This window comes from Nymphaea colorata, chromosome 9 (genome assembly GCF_008831285.2).
Source record: "Nymphaea colorata isolate Beijing-Zhang1983 chromosome 9, ASM883128v2, whole genome shotgun sequence".
Classification (NCBI taxonomy): Eukaryota; Viridiplantae; Streptophyta; class Magnoliopsida; order Nymphaeales; family Nymphaeaceae; genus Nymphaea; species Nymphaea colorata.
Genome location: NC_045146.1, coordinates 14,402,285 through 14,421,489, shown reverse-complemented (window position 1 = coordinate 14,421,489; position 19,205 = coordinate 14,402,285). Strand labels below are relative to the sequence as shown.

Sequence of the window (19,205 nt, the reverse complement as noted above, 5' to 3'; positions counted from 1 at the left end):
CGCAAGCTATTTTAAGCAACGAGACACGTCTCAATGTTTTCTAGGCTTAGGTACGACGCATTAGGCTGTTTAACTTTGCTGTCAATCACTTTTTTTTTCTGACAAGATGAAAAATTGTGGAGGTTTGTATAGTAAATTGCCAAAGCGGAAATAAACCAATGTCACCACAAAAGAGACCAAAAAAGCAAAAACAGAGAAACCGCGATGGGGAAATCTGGCCAAGATGGAGCTTATAAACTTGCTCAAGGTCTATAGCTCAAGCACACAAGAAAACCAAGTCGGAGGCCGCGTCCCAGGGAACGGTTTCATCATAAAATTTTGAAAGAATTGGCACTTTGCCTTCGATATTTTGGTGCCAATTTGTCATCTTCCTCGGTGCACTTAACTTGAAGATTCATAGGCATTGCCTGATGAATACGTAACGCTTGCATGAACTGGTATCAGCTGGATCCCCAACCCTGAAAGTGAGATCGGCAACGTTCATACAAGGCAGAAAGTCCAATTTGATCTTATTTTGTATGTTCATTACAAAATCGTGTCCGGCCTATCTCACCATTAGGTCCAATTTGTTTCTGCACCGTGAACTTTAACTCAATCTCATTAAATCATTCGAGACTTTGGTTTACTGCAAACACAGGTTTGTATTTCAGCTTTTAGCACAGAGCTAATAAACCAATTCAAGACTTTCACGGCAATGAGTTGATAGTAAATAAACCAACCCATAAGTTGGACGTCTTTAGTTCAGTGTTGGACAAATTGCCGAAGCATAGCAGAAACAAAATTTCTAATTCTTTTTAATCCAGGTTTTCTCGAACCAATCCGATGGCATAGATGCGTTCGGCATTAAAAAAATCTACAAGTCAGTTTGCTGGCCAAGAATTGTTTCATGTTCAGCCATTCATTTTTTGCATTAATTGATGTGTGCCGGTTTTGGGTAATTCGAATACACAGACTAGACCACAACTGTAAGTTGGATTTAGCAAGGAAAAAATAATATATCCAAATAGATTGCATGGACAAAACTGTGACACCACGGCACCACCAACCAGGATGAATTGTCATTGCTACAGCAACAGAACTCCAAATTGAAGCCTACAACAGAAGATGAACTAACAAGACAACAAATTCACTTCTGCTGCATAAGCTCCAAAGCATTTCCAGCCATTACCAGATACCTTAGTTCTACAGCCTCGTAATGCTATTTTTTCCAACAACAAATGAATCAAGAAGGCTAATGCTGCATCCACAGATGTATGGTCTGACGAGCAGTCGACCATAAAAACCTAGAGGCAACAGCATATATACTCGACAAGAGGGCGGATAGCATGGTTTTGAACCCAAGATGCACAACCACACCATGAGTTAAACCAAGCAATGATTTTAGGCATATTAGGTGTACATCAGAATGAAAGAAAATAGAGCAAGATGATAGAAGTCATGCTTTGGCGGAACCAAAATTTCACAAAAAACATGCAAATGGGTAACGCGGTTGGGAATGTCGCAAAATCTGAACTGCAAAATATCTCAAAAAGTAATTCAACTGCTTAACACAAGAAATACAGCAATTCAGCCCAGAGCACAAATAAGAAAATTTTCTACATTGCGAGAACTGAATAGAGTCAGAAACTTGAAGAATAAAAGTACAACTAAAAAAATTGCATGAGGTCTCCTGAACGTACAAGAACATTTTTGCATGTAAAAACTCTCTGACCTCCTACATGTAACCACTTTCAAAATGGGCTCTTTTTTATTGGATGATAAAATCGGCCCTACCTGTTTCAGTAACCTACTGTAAACTGAGGTCAATCACAACTAATGGCATGATTACAATATATGTCGGAGCTTGCATGACCAGCATATTCTTTCTCTATTCCGTTTTCTTACTGGATTCTGCCTCACCAGTTCTCTCACCATCTTGGTTTGGTGAATCACCGGTACTTGAATCATCTGAGCCTTTGGATTCATCAAATTCCCATATCTGGTAAAGAGAAAATACTCATTTAGCACCATACAGAGATAATACAGAAGTAAGAATGACAAGTAAAATATGAACCATAGTTACATCACATGCAAACATGAAAGCATGTATCGCACCTGAAAAATGAATTATTGAATTAGAGAAAGCAGACTCAAATGTTAAAATAGAGGCACCATGAACACGTATCATGAATTACCTAAAAGGAAGATACTCATGTATACAAAAAGCAAACTCGCCACAATTAAATGCTCAACCTGATGACTTGGACCTTAAGGATCATAGGCCACAAAAGGTGAAATAATAGCAAACATATCCAACTTTTAAGAATCTGCAGTATATTGCCATTTAAATATCTTTTGATGATTCAGACTTTCTAATTTAGAGGAATATTTTCAGTTTCACAATCTTTCAGGTTTGAAAATTAGAAAAACGATGACACTCTCCAAAGGTTGTCCTGAAAGCTTCTATAATGTATTGTGAAACGATCTACTTCATAATTTAGATGTCTCAGCAACTTTTAGCTGATATGCATCATTCAAGGCACTCCCTATCTTCCTTTTGCTGTCTTCAAATCCTCACATATTTCAAACTCTCCCAACCTCAAAGCTCTTAACTTTCTCACTTGATGCACATATAACCATGAAATTGGCTGCTTCATTTTTTTTTTGTCCTGAAAGAATTGCCTTGATGCCTATACATGTTTTATGCATCCGTTATATAATCTAATTTATTCTTATGGTGTTTTAGTTGTTCTCTATTAAGTTGTCACCAAAGTTAAAATATTTTTATCATATTTTGACAGATTTTTCCTGTCAAATTGTTGAGATCCACATTAAGAACCATTAACTACAAATACCCAATCATTTTAGCCATCTGAGTATTGAGGAATTTGTTTTCAATCTATGTTGCTATCTCCTTTAAAAAAAAAAAGAGCTAATGTGTTTATAACAACCAACCAGATGAGAAAATGCAGAAGGAATCATAAGATTCATAACTAACCTCTTTTACTTCACCATTCCAAAGACAATGCACTGCGACTGATCCAATAACAGAAGGCACGATGTAAAGTAGTGCAGGCTGTGCCAAAACAAGAGGCATAACTATCAGCAAGACACTAAAGCAACACCAAAAAGTAAACAAGAAATTAGCAACATACCTGAGCTGCCTGGAACCAATTCATTACAATAATAGTTAGAGTTAAACCAACAGTGTAACCGATGAACGAACTAATAAAATATCGCTTGTCTTTTCCTCTTGACATGTCAAACCGCAAGGCCAGTGCAACAAAAATACCTGTTGATAGTAAAACAATTTTAAATTCAATAAGAATGACGTACAGGCAAAAGTTTACCAAATAAGAAGAACGATACAGGAATTAATAATCGTTGACATCCCCTGGGGTGAAATTCAACACCCAAACATCCTCAAGTCAAACTTTATCTAAACAAATGTTCAAGGATGTTCACAACATTTCTTTAACAACTTCAATAATTAGACCATTCAAAAAAATACCATGTGGAATTGCTGAAGTGAAGATTCCATGCCTTACTGGGTTCTATTTGGACATGGCAGCTTAGTTTCCACATGGTTTGAAACTTGAAAGTAAACATGCTCCATCGTCAATTCATTGTTGGTGTACAATAACACTAGAATTATAGATTCAGCAAAACAAGTGGATATCTAAATTCAAATACTCAAGTAACAAGAACCATAGGAACTCAAGAAATCAGCAAACCTGCAGCAAGCATTCAGACTAATAAATAGCTGCAGTCTCAATATGAAGACTACTTTCATTCAGCATCACGGAGAACCTATCAGTCAACACGGCAGCCTCAAGATTGACTAAAAATTAAAAGGTTATCCATGGCAACATGTGTTATTTCAAATCACATCAGCCATATTTAGGATAGAACGGAACCCAGTTACAGTCCCATATAGAATCATTATTTTATTAGGCACAACCTAAGTCACAGGGGTATGGGTACTGGTTTGGATACGGTGAGGCGGGTACGGGTACAGAGAGTTAGAAAGTCTAGGTACGGGTGTATGGTATGGTGTATATGTAAATATATATATATTAGATATATAATAATCCACAAAAGTTCTCAAAAATCAAGAAAAATGAGAGGAAAATATAGAATCTTGGTGGAAAGAAAATAAAATAGAAGGTAAAAATAAAAACTAAAGCAAAAATTAAGTTTGAAAATATAAATTTTTAAGTTTTAAAATATATCTGTACCCACGTACCAGTGTCGCCGTATCTCATACTAGCACGGGTACTTGGGCAGAAAACACGTACTAGTGCGACTTAGGGTACAACAAGAAATCCAAGGCAAGATGTGACATGAATTGAATCTGCTGCTAAGAAAAAAAATGAAGAACCACATGGCCTGCAATAATGTACAAGGACACATGCATGGATTTCAGGAGTGCACATGCAAAACATGCATAAGTTTCAGAAGCAGGAATTATGTTGCAGAAACACAATGGAATATACTTGGTCGTTTGTCAATTCAGTCCAACAAGAAACACAAGATAAGATGCAAATTCAACCAAATTGGGGGACTACTCATTGCTACAAAAAATGTTATTAGCCAGTTTCCTTTTCCAGTACAGTATATGATTAACGTAATGGATCTGTATCATCTTAGGTTTAATTCCGATGCAGCACAAGATGAATACATGAAAATCCAAGTTAATGAATGTCAGAGACCTTAGTAGTAGACTGTTAGCCATTGCTAACAAGCACAGCCCCTTAAAGACAACCTTGAGGAACACATGCACACACATCTACCCTAATCCTAGAGGGCTCTCCTCCCAGAGGGAAACATCCACTACTCTTGCGATAATCCCCTTTCTGGTTTGTCGACCCCATTTATAGATGTTGCCGGGTCAGTCCAATGGACCTGACCTATGATCCCATACCCGATTTCTAACATAGACATATCTCTTTTGTTCAAGAAAAGGTACAATCTCCAGTCTGTCAGGAGCAAACAGGAAACAAGTGTTTAATTGTTTTGCTAAAATTATTGACTATGAAAGCATGAGCATGACCTTAACACCCAAAATCTAACTGACAACGAAGTCAGATAGAGGGCAAATCCAATGACAAAAAATGAGCCGCACAGCCATCAAATTGAAAGAACTGACTTAGGACATACAACAGTCGTGAACAAGAATAATATACTCCAGCAAATTCAAGTAATATTTTACATAAATTTTTTCCAAGCATGATAAATGACAGAGAAATTGAATGAACCTGGGATAACAATATCCCCAAGCCCAAGCATTGAGTAAGGTCGTGCAGCATCTGATGTAGGAAATAAAAGCTGCAGACAGGTAGAAGGAAAATTAGGCAAATGAGATAACACAAAACGGTCAGCATTATGCAAAAATTAAACGTAAATATAACAGAAGGAAAGAGAGAAACCTCACCTTTATAGGGGCATCAAAAGATTTTGCCACACTAACCATCACTGGTGTGAAGAAAACCCAAAAGATATCATACACGAACAATCCAGACTACAAGGAAAGATCTTAAGGTTAACTCTTCTGGCATTGATTAGGTTATAAACTCTAACTACTACAGAACATGATTTCTATTTTTCTATTTCAACAAAAGCATGGTATGAACATGCTTAGACAGCCTTTGAGCAACCAGTGATCCAGCACAATATCATGTGTCTGCACTAACGCCCAAGGGAATAATTACACACACTCTCTGCATGCAAAGAGAGCACCCAACCGAAACAAAAACTGCTGCCAAAAAGGAGACCTAAACACTAACGGTAATAACATAAACTCATAAAGCACCTATGTGGAACAAATACTGATATAGAAGTCATCCTAGAATGCTCAGGTATCTAATGTTTTGTAAATCAGCCAACAACTTCAATAAGAATGAGAAATTGCAGGCAACTGTAACTCAGTTGATTCCCTCACTCATAGATGAAGAATACTGTGGTTGCTGTTGACAATGGATTAACAAAACAAGTAACAGTTTTTCATTGACAAGTGCATTTATCAAGAATGTAGAAACATAAAAGACAGACTTCAACCACAGAAACTGAGTTCATGTATCACAATGACATTACATCACTGACAATTCATTACAATTTCCACTAACCAGAAGAATACAACCAATCATAAACGATCCAAGAGACAGCATCTCAATACCCTGCAAAATTAAAAGAATTGGTTAAATGAATCCTCAAGCAAATAAAAATATTACCTTTTGTAGATAAGGAGCCCAAAACAATCTTCTCCAGAGTTACTCAGCACTCCAAGTAAACCACAGAAAGAAAGGAACAGAACTGATAAATTGCCAATATGCCATCAGTTGCTAAGTACAGACATGCCACTGAAGCAAAAGGTGCAAAAAAATGAATTGCCTCACCACCTTTTTTTCATGAGACCAGGTCCAAGCCGCACATTGTGGACTGGTATCATGCACACAAGTAGATAAATGTTTCCGTGCACATCTTGACTCAAGTAATGGTAGACCATTAATGGTAATCACTTGTAAACACAAGCATGACTAAACAACCTTTATTGGCATAAACAAATTCTGTTATCTACTTATGCTCGATGGTTATTGGAACCTCAATTTTGCTTTAGGAAATTTAAATATAAAACCACCATTTCAAAACTAGTATAATGTAGGGCGACCCTTCTCAAACATCAGTTGCAACTTGCAACAGTTCCAGTCTTCCAGATATACAAAGATGACTGTCAAATGCAAACAGCTACCATGAATTTTCAATTTTCTCAAGAGCATTCAGCATTGGACTTCAAAACCCTCTCCCTCTCTCACCATATATCCACACCCAAAATGACCTTTTTACTAAGCACCAGAACTTGCAACATGCTGTTGCAATGTAAAAACATACTCTTTTCATTATATGGCATCAAGGTGACCATCATGCGAAAGAATGATCATCATACAGATTACACAATGCATGCTGAACACCATTTGATGCGACAATGAGGAAACAATATCCACGAAAAAAAAGGAAAAAAAAGAAGAAAAAAAAAGAGATATTTTACAAAAAAAAAAAGAGATATATTTATGACAAATCGCCAGCATGCACCTTGATTAGAATGAAGCAAGACTACTCAACTAAAGAATGTGACGACAAATTCAAACCACCTGCCAGGTGGATTCTCCTTTCAAATGGGGGAGAAAGCCTACCTGAATGCAGAATGCAAGCCCCAAAACATTGTTGGCTAACCAATGCTTCTTTGAGGCATACCATGCACAAAAGAAGGTTCCAGGAATGGATGCAACAATTTGAGATCTCGTAAACTCCACCTCTACAGCTGCCAAAGTAAAACACCGAATAAGCAGTGTGTCAAAAAAGTTTCATTCATAAATCATGTTAGAAATAGATAACAAATGTACAACCCCCAAAAAGTTTATGCTCCATGAAAACCTGTAGCTTTTTAAAAATCATTTGCAGCTTGTCAAACAGGACAGAAAACTAAGTGCATTGCACCACATTCTCAAAGATAACATTCCTTTTGAAGGTGGTTCAACCAATAGAATAGAAACTAGTTGAGCTAATTATATGCACCACAGATATACACATAAACACAAACATATGCATATATGAAACTATGCATTTGGCATACAAAACGTCAATAAGGGAGGAAAATACAATTAGAAGTTAAAAATATTAAAGTAAAAACAAGCAATTTAAAATATATAACTATATGAAGGAATATACCAAGCATAACACACTTAATTTCCAAATAACAAGAAAAGAACCATACAGTGAAAATATGGCAGATGCCAACAAATGGCGTTGTCATTCCAATGATTTGGGAGAAATCGCTTAATTGAAGGTAACAGGGTTGCGCTGGAAGGAATAATAACAAAACAACCATTAGAATTTTGGATTCGGCACTTACATAAAAACGATAGCACATCTATAATCCCACAAGTATAAAGGCATGAAAAAACATACGAAAGTGCGATGATTCCAAGCACAAAGAAATATAGAGTGAGGACAGCATTCACCAAGTCCTTGGACAGGAACTTGAAGAGCAAGAATAACGACAAGAGCATTGCACTACCGATCAGAGGAAAACGCATGGCATGCTCTTTTGACATTGTCTCCTACAATAAATATCAATACTTGATTTAGAATCCAAATAACACAAGATGAAGTACAAGCAATCAAGAACCTTACCGTAGGAGGTGTGGGCTTCACAGATCGGTGGCAACCAACATATACAGCTAAGCAAGCTGTCAATATTACATTTACATTTGGATTTATCTTGAAGACAAGTGGTGCTAACGTAAGGCCTGCATACACTCAACAAGAAAATATACATCAAACACAAAACATAGTTCAGGTCCTTCAGGTAAATGAAGTTGCATACCAAGATGAAGCTTCCTTTTTGTTAAGTTAAGGAGTTTAGTATTTAGTTTCTTATAGTTAAAAGAGTACTACACTTTTTTTTTTCCTGTCCGAAAAATGATTGTTCTCTGTGAAAGAACATCTAATATTTAGCCCAATACCAAACAGCTACGGAATTCAGCAAGTGTTACAACTTCCAAAATGGTCTCCCAAATTTTCTTCTTCTACAAACTCAGCATGTGTGGCAACGAGGTTCTGCCGGAATTTATCCGACAAGAACGACTACTTTCTAAAAGCTCTTACGTGACACCACAATACCATGATGAAACGAGGGGTTTGATGGACTCAAGACCGTTACCGAATAGGCGACAACTGTCTACTCGGTGGACACCATCGTTAATGAGAGATGTCCTTTGACTACGTTATGAACAAATTTTGAAGTTTAACTTCAGTCAACCGCCTATCTTTCATATACTACAGAAACGGAACTCGTATTATTACATAACATTCATGACTAATATGATGCAAACAAACGCCCCATACTACCGGATCTAGTAAGAGTAGCAAGATCAACCCCAGCGATTTTCAGAACTTTGAGATTTCCATCTTTTTCTCAAGAAACAATTACCAAACATTCTCCCTAACACAATTCCAAAAACTCGAAACCGCACAAATGAGATGGAAGGCGGAAAAAGGCAAGCGAGCAAAAGTCTAATTCTTTCGTAAAATTCATGCATCCAAGCAAGCGACATCTCGGACCTTGCAAAAACTACATCAAACGAAAAACATTCCATAAAAGAAAAGCTTATACCGTCTGTAACAAGGGTGCCAAGACCGCGAATCTATAACAAGAGGAAGCATGGTGATCGCGTTCTGATCAAACAGAAACACAGCAAGATGTGCAAGGAAAAAGAACAAGCGAAACCAAAAAAAAAAAGTAAGATTCAGCGAGCAAGGAAGACTACCTAAAAGGGCAAAATTGGCAAGACGCTCACTCCTCGTCATCTCTGAGATGCGAAGCTTGCCAACAAGTGCAAAGGGGTTGGGACTCCGGGTGTTCTAGCAAGGAAGGGGTCGGTGAACAGATCGGCCTGAACGGCACAGGGGTCCGCAGGGGATCAACTACACGCCATTTCCGTGATGCTGTCAAATCAAAGGAAACAAAGAACGCGAAGAGAGAGAGAAAGAGAAAGAGAGGAGCGTTTCCGCAAAAGGAAGGGTTTTTCCTTCCCCGCTTCCCTTCCTTCTCCCCATCTCCCTTTCTTCCATTTCTCCCCGTTATACTTTTCCCACCGCACAATTTACAATTCGGCGCCCATTGTTTCATGATTTTCTAAATGCCTAGCATTTTCAGGTTATTAACAAGCACCCGCCCAAGGAATTTCGTTGTCCCTGCGTTGGGTCCTTAATAGCAAAGAGCAAGAAAAGGCTTGCATGTTAGCCTCCAAGATAAGACAGCAATGAAATATATATTTTTTATGGTAAACTGAAGACCCCACTTTATAAAGATAGAAAGGGAATCCAAATCAAATATTATTTTTATGAGAAAATGCAAATGCCGGTAGAACATGGGTTCGCCGTGTTATCCACTTAACATAGAACCCGTTCTCGCAGGACAGGTTATATGTTTGTCTAGAACAAGACTGTTAGGAGCCGAAAATGATAAAAAAATAACCTTTTGATGGTAAGAGTACATGACCACTTCGCAAAAGTTTACCATTGTAGTGAAATGGCGGAACCAAGTTCCAGTGTTTCAAGATGTTCAATTCGATCTCAAATGAAAGTCATACAAGTCCTAAAGCAGTCTTAGACCCTGTAGGCCGAGAACCTCTCATTCAATCAACACCACCAATTAGCTATAGGATCTGTAGGGGCTAAATTTTGATGTGTTTAAATCCAAGATGGAGAAATATCTTAATTACTGCATTCAATCTGCTGATTCCTGATAGGCAGTGGCTTACCAGCGATGGAATGAAGAAATGGCTTCTATTTAAATCCAAAACTTACTTTTAAACCACATTCTACTCTCTTTTTTCTTCTCTTTTAAATCCAGCCTTGTTGTGCCTCGGCTAAAGAGCTTGTTTGATGGGTAAGACAACTTTTGCTTTTGACCTAAGAAGTAAGCGATCAGGAGATAAGTTATCCATGATTTTCAGACAAACCTATGGAGGCTGTAACTGAAAATTGAGTAGAAATTCTTACTCGAAAGAAAACTTTGTCAGCATCATAACCCAAAAAAGAGCTTGTCTAAGCAGCCGTCATCTTTGACTTGGTGGATCTACCATGTCCATGGACTGGACATATTTCATTGCCGGTTTTAAAAAATTCATATTTAACCTTTTAACTCAATCCGCATGTGGTTCTGAAACTGAAACAGAATTTGAATTTGATATTCAAGAGGGACCCAATAAAGATCAGACCCAATTAAATATAAATGTCAGATCTTATGTCAGTTAAATCAGAAACTGATTTTAAAAAATAAGGCGTGAATTGTAGTTTAAATAAAAATTCAACAAAGTCATACTTGATAAATGCAGAATCTGACCAAACCCAAGCGGTTTACATTCACAGAGCCAGTGGTCATGCGGCAAGGAAAGTCTAAGAAGACTCTGCTCCTTCTAAAGGAGGGAACTAGCAATTTGCCGTTGACTTTGTCTTTGATTTTGTCTTTGTAACTTGTAAGGATGTGGGCAGCCTTGATCTAGTCAAAAGAAAAACAATTTAAATTCAGTTGAATTGACTAAAAATTAAAAAAAAAAAAAAAAACCAATACGAATTTTAGAAATAAAAGTAGACATGTTTCACCGTGAATTCGGCCGCAGAAGGAATCAATTTGCCACCGATTCAGTGATACCACTCAAATCTGCGGTTTCAGAACGCTTATCACCGGCGGCTACTCGTTTGATGGCCACCATTACCTCCCACTGTGCCGAGCACCTTCATATCACAGACTTTATCAATTGTCCTTCTTTGGGCAATGTAATAAGTTATAAACTAAAAGAGCATTCAAACCTGACTTTTTCGGTTCGAATTTCCCACCACGAGGATAATATTCAACGGGAGTCCGATGGTGAAAACTTGGCCAGATCCATGGCTGTGAATCTCCACTCTGAAAATGAAAAAGACGCAGAAAAAGGTAAAGAAGAGACTGCCCAAGAACAGAGGATTGTGAGGGCGAGCAACATGGCACAGAAAACAAGTTTCTTAGTGAGCAATCCACTCATAAATCATGTTAGTTCCAGGAACAAGTGCACCCAGATTCTAAGTTTCTAATCAACTTAAACAATAGAGAAATGAAAATTTTACTAATGCATGCTCCAATTTGAAAGTAGTAACAGAAATATGTCCAAGTGTGGACATATTATATCTAAGTGCCTGAATTATCAGATTAAAGAGAGTTAATGAAAGAAGTAAGCTTGAGTTTGTTGTTATCATATCATCAAACACTGAGCGTGCTTACCCATAATTTTCTGGTTATCTCGAATACATCATTACCGTAAGTTCCTTTTCTCGCTCGTATGACTTGCGAAAGGCATGATAAAAGAATGTAAATCTTTATACGTTTCTGAATTTCACAAGATCAAAAGAAGTTGCTAACCTGGGCATCCTTGGTCTCTAAAAAAAAAAAAAAAGGAGAGAGAGAGAGAGAAAATGTTATTCCTAACCTCTGGCATTATAATTCGCTTTCCCCAAGTACTGCTTCAAACAGGTCGCTGTTGAACCTGCGCCCGGCAGGAAGAATGTTCAGGGAGCAAATGGGGACAGGTGTAGGCATGGCATGAGCATAAACTATACCAATAGAAGAGTCTCTAATTCATGCTTACAAGGGTACAACTATGTTCCATGTACTGAAGAATTAGATTTATTTTTTATTGAAAGTCCTCGGGTTACCATAGTTAAAGTTTTCATCAAAAAGGGAAAAGAACAAGTTCCTTCCATAGAACTCCAAACAAGCAGAAAATGAGACCGATCAATCAATGCTGCAAGGAAAGGCAGCGGCGATCCAGTTAACTAAATTGATGTTCAATTGGTAAGAATACAAATACAGCAATGTTGCTGCCACCCCAACATTCTCCTGACCAAAAGCACAAAACCCCCTTCTTACAAACGAATGGCTAGTGAACCACACCCTAACGACGCCCCTAAAATGTTGACGTGAACCGGGGAGGCCATCTTCTTCCATCTCACACCAGGCCACCCAATTACATTACAAATAAATTAAGGACAACAATGAGAAAATAAGCAAAACAAGAAAAAGGTAAAAAAGAGAAGAACAAAAAAACAATCTTCTCTGGGAGTTGAGTGATTTCGTCCGAGCAGCAACAGGCGATTCACATACAATAGACCAAGATCCAGTGCTTTTGGTTCCCCTGGTCATTGCTTGCTGGACTGCAGTTGGTCCAGCTTACTCAAATGCTCTAGCAGAGAAGCTGCCTTGCGCTTTGCTCTCTCTGTGCCATTCTTAACCAGCTCGGTCAGTGGTACAAAAGCACCCAGTCTCTGCACAGTGAAAAGATGTTCCACGTCCTTCTTGCACAAGGAAAGAAGAATGGCAGCAGCATTCTCCTTGTTACGTGGAAGCCCACTCCGAATCAGGTCCACCAAGAGCGGTATTGCATTGGCTTTGCCAATAGCTATTTTACCCTCATGGTGGCTCGCAAGAACGGCAAGTATTGCAAGAGCTTCATCCACCATACCACTGCTGGGATCCACAAGCAGCTCCATCAGTGGTGCTAAAATGCCAGCTCTCACTGCCCTGGCTTTGTTGCCTTGGTAGATGCATAGGTTGAAGAGCGCAGTTGCTGCATCTTTCTTACCTCGCGGTCTACCTTCTTGGAGCAATTCAACGAGTGCAGATATTGCTCCCGATGCTCCTATGGTTATCTTGTTTTCATCAACAAGTGACAGGCTGAAAAGTGTTGCCGCTGCATTTTCTCGGGACTCCATGCTGCCTGACTTGAGAACCTCAACCACGTCAGGAATTGCCCCTGCCATCACTATTGCTCCTTTGTTGTTGTCATAGATGGAGAGATTCAAAATTGCCGTGACAGCATGCTCTTGAGTTTTCTTGTCATTCGTAGATAACAGTTTAACAAGAATTGGGATGGCACCAGCCTCGGCAATGCACACCCTGTTATCTGTGTTCCTCTTTGACAGCATGCGTAATTCACCCGTGGCAAATCTTTGTTCCTCTGGGGTACCATTAGACAACTTCCAGACCAGAGCATCAATTGCAACCCTGTCTGCTGGCACTTCCTGTGCAAGCCCACCGGATTTCTTTGACTTGCTACTGCCAGATTTCTTAGGCTGCTCAATTCCATTTGTTTCGCACCAGTGTGATATCAAGCTTCTCAAGACATAGTTTGGAGTCAACACTAAGTGAGGTAGAGTCTGTTGAGTCTTCGGGCAAGTTTTGTGGCCCGAGTCAATCCATCTCTGGATGCAAGACCTCTCGTAAGTCTGCAAAAATTAAAATTAAGAAAAAAGACACTACAATTACTTTCCAATGTGTGCCAGCAGTTCTGCAATGGATCATCAAATTCAGATCAGACGTTAAGTAACTTGGCCAAAGTTTCATTAGACAAAGCAGAAAACTGGGTAGCCCACTCAACTACAATTAACATTGTCAATATTGATTTTGCCTGATGCTACTAACCATATAATACCAGGAAAGTTACTGGGCCACTCCGAAACAGGTTTCTACCACAATTAAGGTCACCATTAATAGCTTTCTGACATGGTGAAAGAATAATGTGAGGTACTGGATAAGGGTTCTCCCTTAAATTTGGTCACAGTTCAGCAGAACAAGTACCCAATGCCATTTGCTTCTTTCAGAAACAACCCTGAAGCATTAAAACTAGAAAGGCAAGGGAAAAAGGAATCCTACCTGCCCAGTGGCAACAATTACGGGGTCCCTCATCAACTCCAGAGATATAGGACAACGGAAGTCATCTGGTATAACCAGAGATTCTGGTTTCTTCTCATCCACAGGTTCATTCTTTGCACCAACAACTTCATCTTTAGGATGGTCATCTGAAACAACAAATTTCTTTAATCTCTCCAATATATTTACCATTTGTTCCACATTATAATCCCCCGTCCTGTCACTATTGGAATTCTCCGTGACAGCAACCTGCAAAGCTTGAAACTCCTGCTCAATTTCATTTACATTTGTAAGCTGTAACTTTTGTGCAACCCTCTTGAGCATCTCGACATTATCTTCAGAGTCACTTAACGTGGTCTGAAGATCAAGAAGAAGTTCTTCGTCTGGGAAACTATAGCTCCTATCTTTGGCTCTTCTTAGTTGTGCATGAACAAGCTCCACCTGAAATGGAGCATGAGTAAGACCAGGTTTGATTCAAATATACTTCAAAGAAGCAGCATATGAAAGAAGTCGACTAGTCGAGTGCTGTCACCTGTTCTCTAACTTCATCAGATATTTCAAGCTGATCGAATGGCAAGCATCCAAGAGCATGAACTAACTGAGACGTTACCTCATGAAACTCATCAGCAACCTGTTTTGCCTCCATAACCTACAAAAACAATGTATATGTTCATGGCAATATTCGGCATAGTATATCTTTATTAGATGAAAAACATGGTTAGGCATCATAAGCAGGCATTCCTGCTTACTGAAGCTACCAGTAGAAAGAGTATTCATGACTTGAACAAAATTCTTAAAAATTTAATGCTAGATATCATTAAAAAAAGCATGGCATCATAAAAACACATTCACATAGATTGTTCTACTGTGCATAGTTCTAAAGAAGATGAATGCCAAAAAATATATATATATATAAGATTCACAGATTGTTTTGATCCTGAACTATCTTACACATATATATCCCTTTTAAATCTTATGTGTGACCCACAGCCCAGCGCTCCTTAAACAAAGAGGTAGATGGTACAGGCCCTAAAAATACAAGGTACCATTCACTTCTAGGAGGGTTAGGTTGTAGGTCGCACGTAAGATTTAAAAGGGGTAAATATATTATATATATGTAGAGAGAGAGAGAGAAAGAAAAGAGAGTGGACACTAGCCGCTACTTAGCAACTAATCGGTAGTTCCCATAGTATACTTTAGCTATAACATATCAAATTGGTAACCCTAAAAAGCTGTAAGAATACACAAATAGTGGATGATGTAATACGCAGAAACTAGGATGACAGATCAATATTTCATGGTCCTCTTGCCTCCAATTACTTGACAATTGGTCAAGGGTTAGCCGACTTAATAATACAAGCTATAACGGCAAAATGTTCTGCACAAACTAGTTTCCAGATTGTTGGTCAACCTAGCAACTAGTGAACCTAACAGGGGACCAAACAACTAGGCAATGATCAACTTGACAACTAGGCCATACAGCCCATGCTTTATCACCAGTTGACTGACTAAGTAGGCTTATGGATATTAGGTTTTTCTGTTTTTTAGTACCTCTCTTACACTCTGTTTAACAGTCATATATACATGCACACACACAACTCAGAATTATACATCTAAGTTCTAACTTGCCCCAACTAGTTTTGAGTCTCTTGACTAGCCCTTTTAGGACCTTGATTGATTTTCCAATTTTGACAACTTAGCCACTCTTACATCCAGATAGATTCAACCTAGTTTAATCAACAAAAATTGTGCAATATTTGTAGCACCAGCTATACAGACTTTAGAATAATCATTGGTTTTAACAATATGTGCTGTTCGTTTATTAGAACCTAACAAGAATAACAGTTTTGCTTTCTTTAATAAGGTATACCTGGTGATGACTTTATTGTTCATCTACCCTTGCATAATCTTCATCCTCAGATTTTTCATGGTAAAGAATATACTGGTTGTCTAGCTTTTTTTTATCACAGCGAACAGGCAGAAGAAACAAAGTGGAAAAAGGGACTCGTATATCAACACATTTCTGTCACATGCGTATAGTCAAAGAGAAAAATAAAGGAGAACAAAAGAAAGGAAAACAAATTTACCTGCTAACATTTTAAAACTTCACAAATACAAATATAAGCAAATTCAATCTCCTAGGAAATGTATATAGCAGTATTGCACCCATTAACAAGACCAGAGAAATCTAGACTTTACATGTACTAGTTAAGACTTTACATGTACTAATATTTCTGAAATTTGATATGTTGACTTCCGAAAGGGATTAATAATTTTCCCACTTTCTGGCAGACCATTGTCTGACACAACAATAAATGTAGCTGTAAGCAAAATCAAACAACACAAAGGAGTACAGATGTACCATCATGTTCTGCATAAGACAAGATAGAAGGAATTGGATGATACAACCTTAGGTTGAATTTCAATTAAACTTCTAGACAAATCAATAAGACTTGTCTATCTCACATAGAACCTGTGCTCTTTGTGGGACTCCATATTGGCTATGCAAGATAAAAAAAAAAAAACCCTTCACCTCTGCCGGAAGTTTGAACTAGATAAAGTTGCAGTAACCTGCAGGAGCTAAAGACAGCATGAAACTAGGCACGCTAACGCATCAAGATGAACAGGTGGAAACAAAAAGAAAATAATAGATGGGTGGACAAAAAGCATGTCAAACCATCCACGATGTAAGTTACACCAATCAAATAACATCTCCCTCCATTCTCCAATCAATGTCTCTCTTGATGATGGAATTAACAGAACATGAGAAGAACAGCAGCTTAGAATTCAACGACCAAAGGCCAGTTAACAGAAGGAGATGAGACAGCACGCCGACCACTCAAATGTAGAAGCACAGAAACCTAATGTTGTATAAAACAACGTGGGCGTACGATCCAGTTTTACACTTTGGGCTCCTAGACCTTATGTTCATGTCCTTTTCACCTTAAAGGGAAAACAAAAAAAGGTCCAGATAGAAAAACAGGTAACACTCGCAGGCCAAATCCGGCACCTGCACAAACCAAAAGAATAAAGAAGAAGAAAAAGACGACACGCATTAAATCTTTAAGTTTCACAACCAAGATCCAAAGAGTGAAACACTTATTTTTCTTTCCTCCTTCAAAGGAATCACGCCATCCTATCATTGGGCGTCAGAATGCAGGAAAGGCGCAAATTTCGTACAGCATAAACCCCATCTTCTTGCATCAAAGTCGTGAATAAACAGAAACGAAAACGACGAATACAAAGAAAGAACACTTTGCCGGAAAACTTCGATGAAATTTTTGTAGAAAAGAGAGGAAAGTAGTATCTTGTATTCCTTTCCCGCAATGAAACTCGCGAAGAAAAAAAAAAAAAGCCAGCGAGTCTTGCAGTCCTTTGGTATGACATCGAGCAAAATTTTCACAAGGCAACACAGGAAAGCAGTCACAGAATGTCCAGGGAGAACAAGCGCTTGAGCATTGAAGAAAAAAGACAAAAAAAGAAATCCAGAAATGAGGTCCAGATCTCCCAGTGCCATCGACCACCCAAAGAAATCATCCAAAGAAGCAAACGAGGAAAGGACCAAGGTTTCAGCATCAAATGCAATGAAAACAAAACCCTAACCTGCCGTACAAGATCCCACAGAGTGAGAGAAAGAAGGAAAGAGAGAGAGACAAAGAGAGAGAGAGAGAGAGAGAGAGAGGTATTACCAGCCAGATCTTTCCGGCGGAGCGGCAGGTATGAAGGAGACGCTTGGCTGCCTTGAGGGCGTCGGCGAGGGAAGAGAGCAAGGCGGCAGCATTGCCGGAGACGGTTGGTCCCGCTTCCTTGAGCTCCTCGAAAAATGGAGAGAGCAGTGTGAGCCGCCGGGAGAGGTTTGCACTTTCCTTCTTCACTGGGAACCTGAAGTCGCCGGAGCCAGAGATCTCCGAGAGGAGACCGCACAGAGAAGTCCCGGGGTCTTCCACAGCTTGCGGGATCTGAGGGCCGGCGGCCTGGGGATCGGCTGGGATCTGAGGGAGATCCTGGCCGCCGTCCTCCTGATCAGCCATAGTCGCCGCTCTCCTTCAGCAACGGCCTCTGCCCCCCTTCTGCCACGTACACAGACACACCCCTCCGGTCTCTCCAAACCTTCTCTCTCCCTCTCTCTCTCTTCTGGTGTCGGGAGCGGAAGACTGCGCGAGGGAGAGCGAAGGTGGGCGGGTGTTTTTCTGGCTTCTGTATGGGCGACCATCCAATTCAACCCCTCTTTCTCCAAGAAATAACAGCCCTGCCCGTTACGAAAAGGACGTAAATGCCCTTTCAAATGCATGACGAGCAATCATTCTTTCCTTTCGGCTTTTTGTCTGCCCCACGGGACGCCTCTTAAAGTGTGCACGCCAAAAATAACAACAGTTGATTCATTCGGATCCCCAGTGAGTTAGATTCGGTTTGAATTTTTATGGATTGAATTCATTTTCGAGCTTTTTCATAAAAGAAATCCGATTTAAATGCAATTTTCAGGTTGAGTTTGAATCTGTTTTGAATCTTATATTTGTTCCTTTCAGCGTACAAAATTAGACAAACTAAGAATCTCAAGAGTACAAGATGCCTCGTGTTAAAAATCATGGATTTAAGGCTGGATAGACGGAGGTCTGACCTTTAATCTAAGTATCTTTTGTTGGTGTATTTATAATCCATCAAACTAAGATTCTCAAGGTGGCGTCGGTTTCCTAAATGGTAGGAGAGCAAAAAAAGGAGTGGCGCTAGGGTTTCCTGAAAGAAAATGATCACTGACGATCATAGATTCAGCTGCAACTACTCACCTCTTCCATTACATCAGATTGATGAATTGGAGAGGAGATTAGGCTCAGGTTTTCCAAGATGTATCCAAACTATAGATGAGAGATGGACCAAGAAAACTATATATGATAGACCCAGTCAAGTCAATCACCTACTACCAACCTTCTCACATGGTGCCCACCCACTTTGAAACCTTGGCATTTTGATTGCCCGTATATTG

The 19,205-nt window shown here is 39.1% G+C and overlaps 2 protein-coding genes across 2 annotated transcripts; both read right to left on the bottom strand.

Moving 5' to 3' along the window:
* Positions 1–1,520: 1,520 nt before the first annotated feature.
* LOC116260732 (signal peptide peptidase 2) lies at positions 1,521–9,608 on the bottom strand. The gene is made up of 11 exons (XM_031639178.2): positions 9,306–9,608; positions 8,170–8,285; positions 7,945–8,096; positions 7,751–7,836; positions 7,170–7,297; positions 6,105–6,155; positions 5,414–5,500; positions 5,238–5,307; positions 3,135–3,271; positions 2,978–3,055; positions 1,521–1,978 (listed from the first exon to the last, which is right to left on the bottom strand). The coding sequence occupies exons 1-11, from the start codon at positions 9,343–9,345 to the stop codon at positions 1,868–1,870; spliced, it is 1,056 nt and encodes a 351-aa protein (XP_031495038.1). The 5' UTR covers positions 9,346–9,608; the 3' UTR covers positions 1,521–1,867.
* A 2,684-nt stretch (positions 9,609–12,292) lies between these two features.
* Positions 12,293–18,409, bottom strand: LOC116260833 (U-box domain-containing protein 13-like). The gene is made up of 4 exons (XM_031639348.2): positions 17,914–18,409; positions 14,757–14,873; positions 14,228–14,665; positions 12,293–13,800 (listed from the first exon to the last, which is right to left on the bottom strand). Exons 1-4 carry the CDS (start codon positions 18,253–18,255, stop codon positions 12,715–12,717), a joined length of 1,983 nt encoding a protein of 660 aa, XP_031495208.1. The 5' UTR covers positions 18,256–18,409; the 3' UTR covers positions 12,293–12,714.
* Positions 18,410–19,205: the final 796 nt, after the last annotated feature.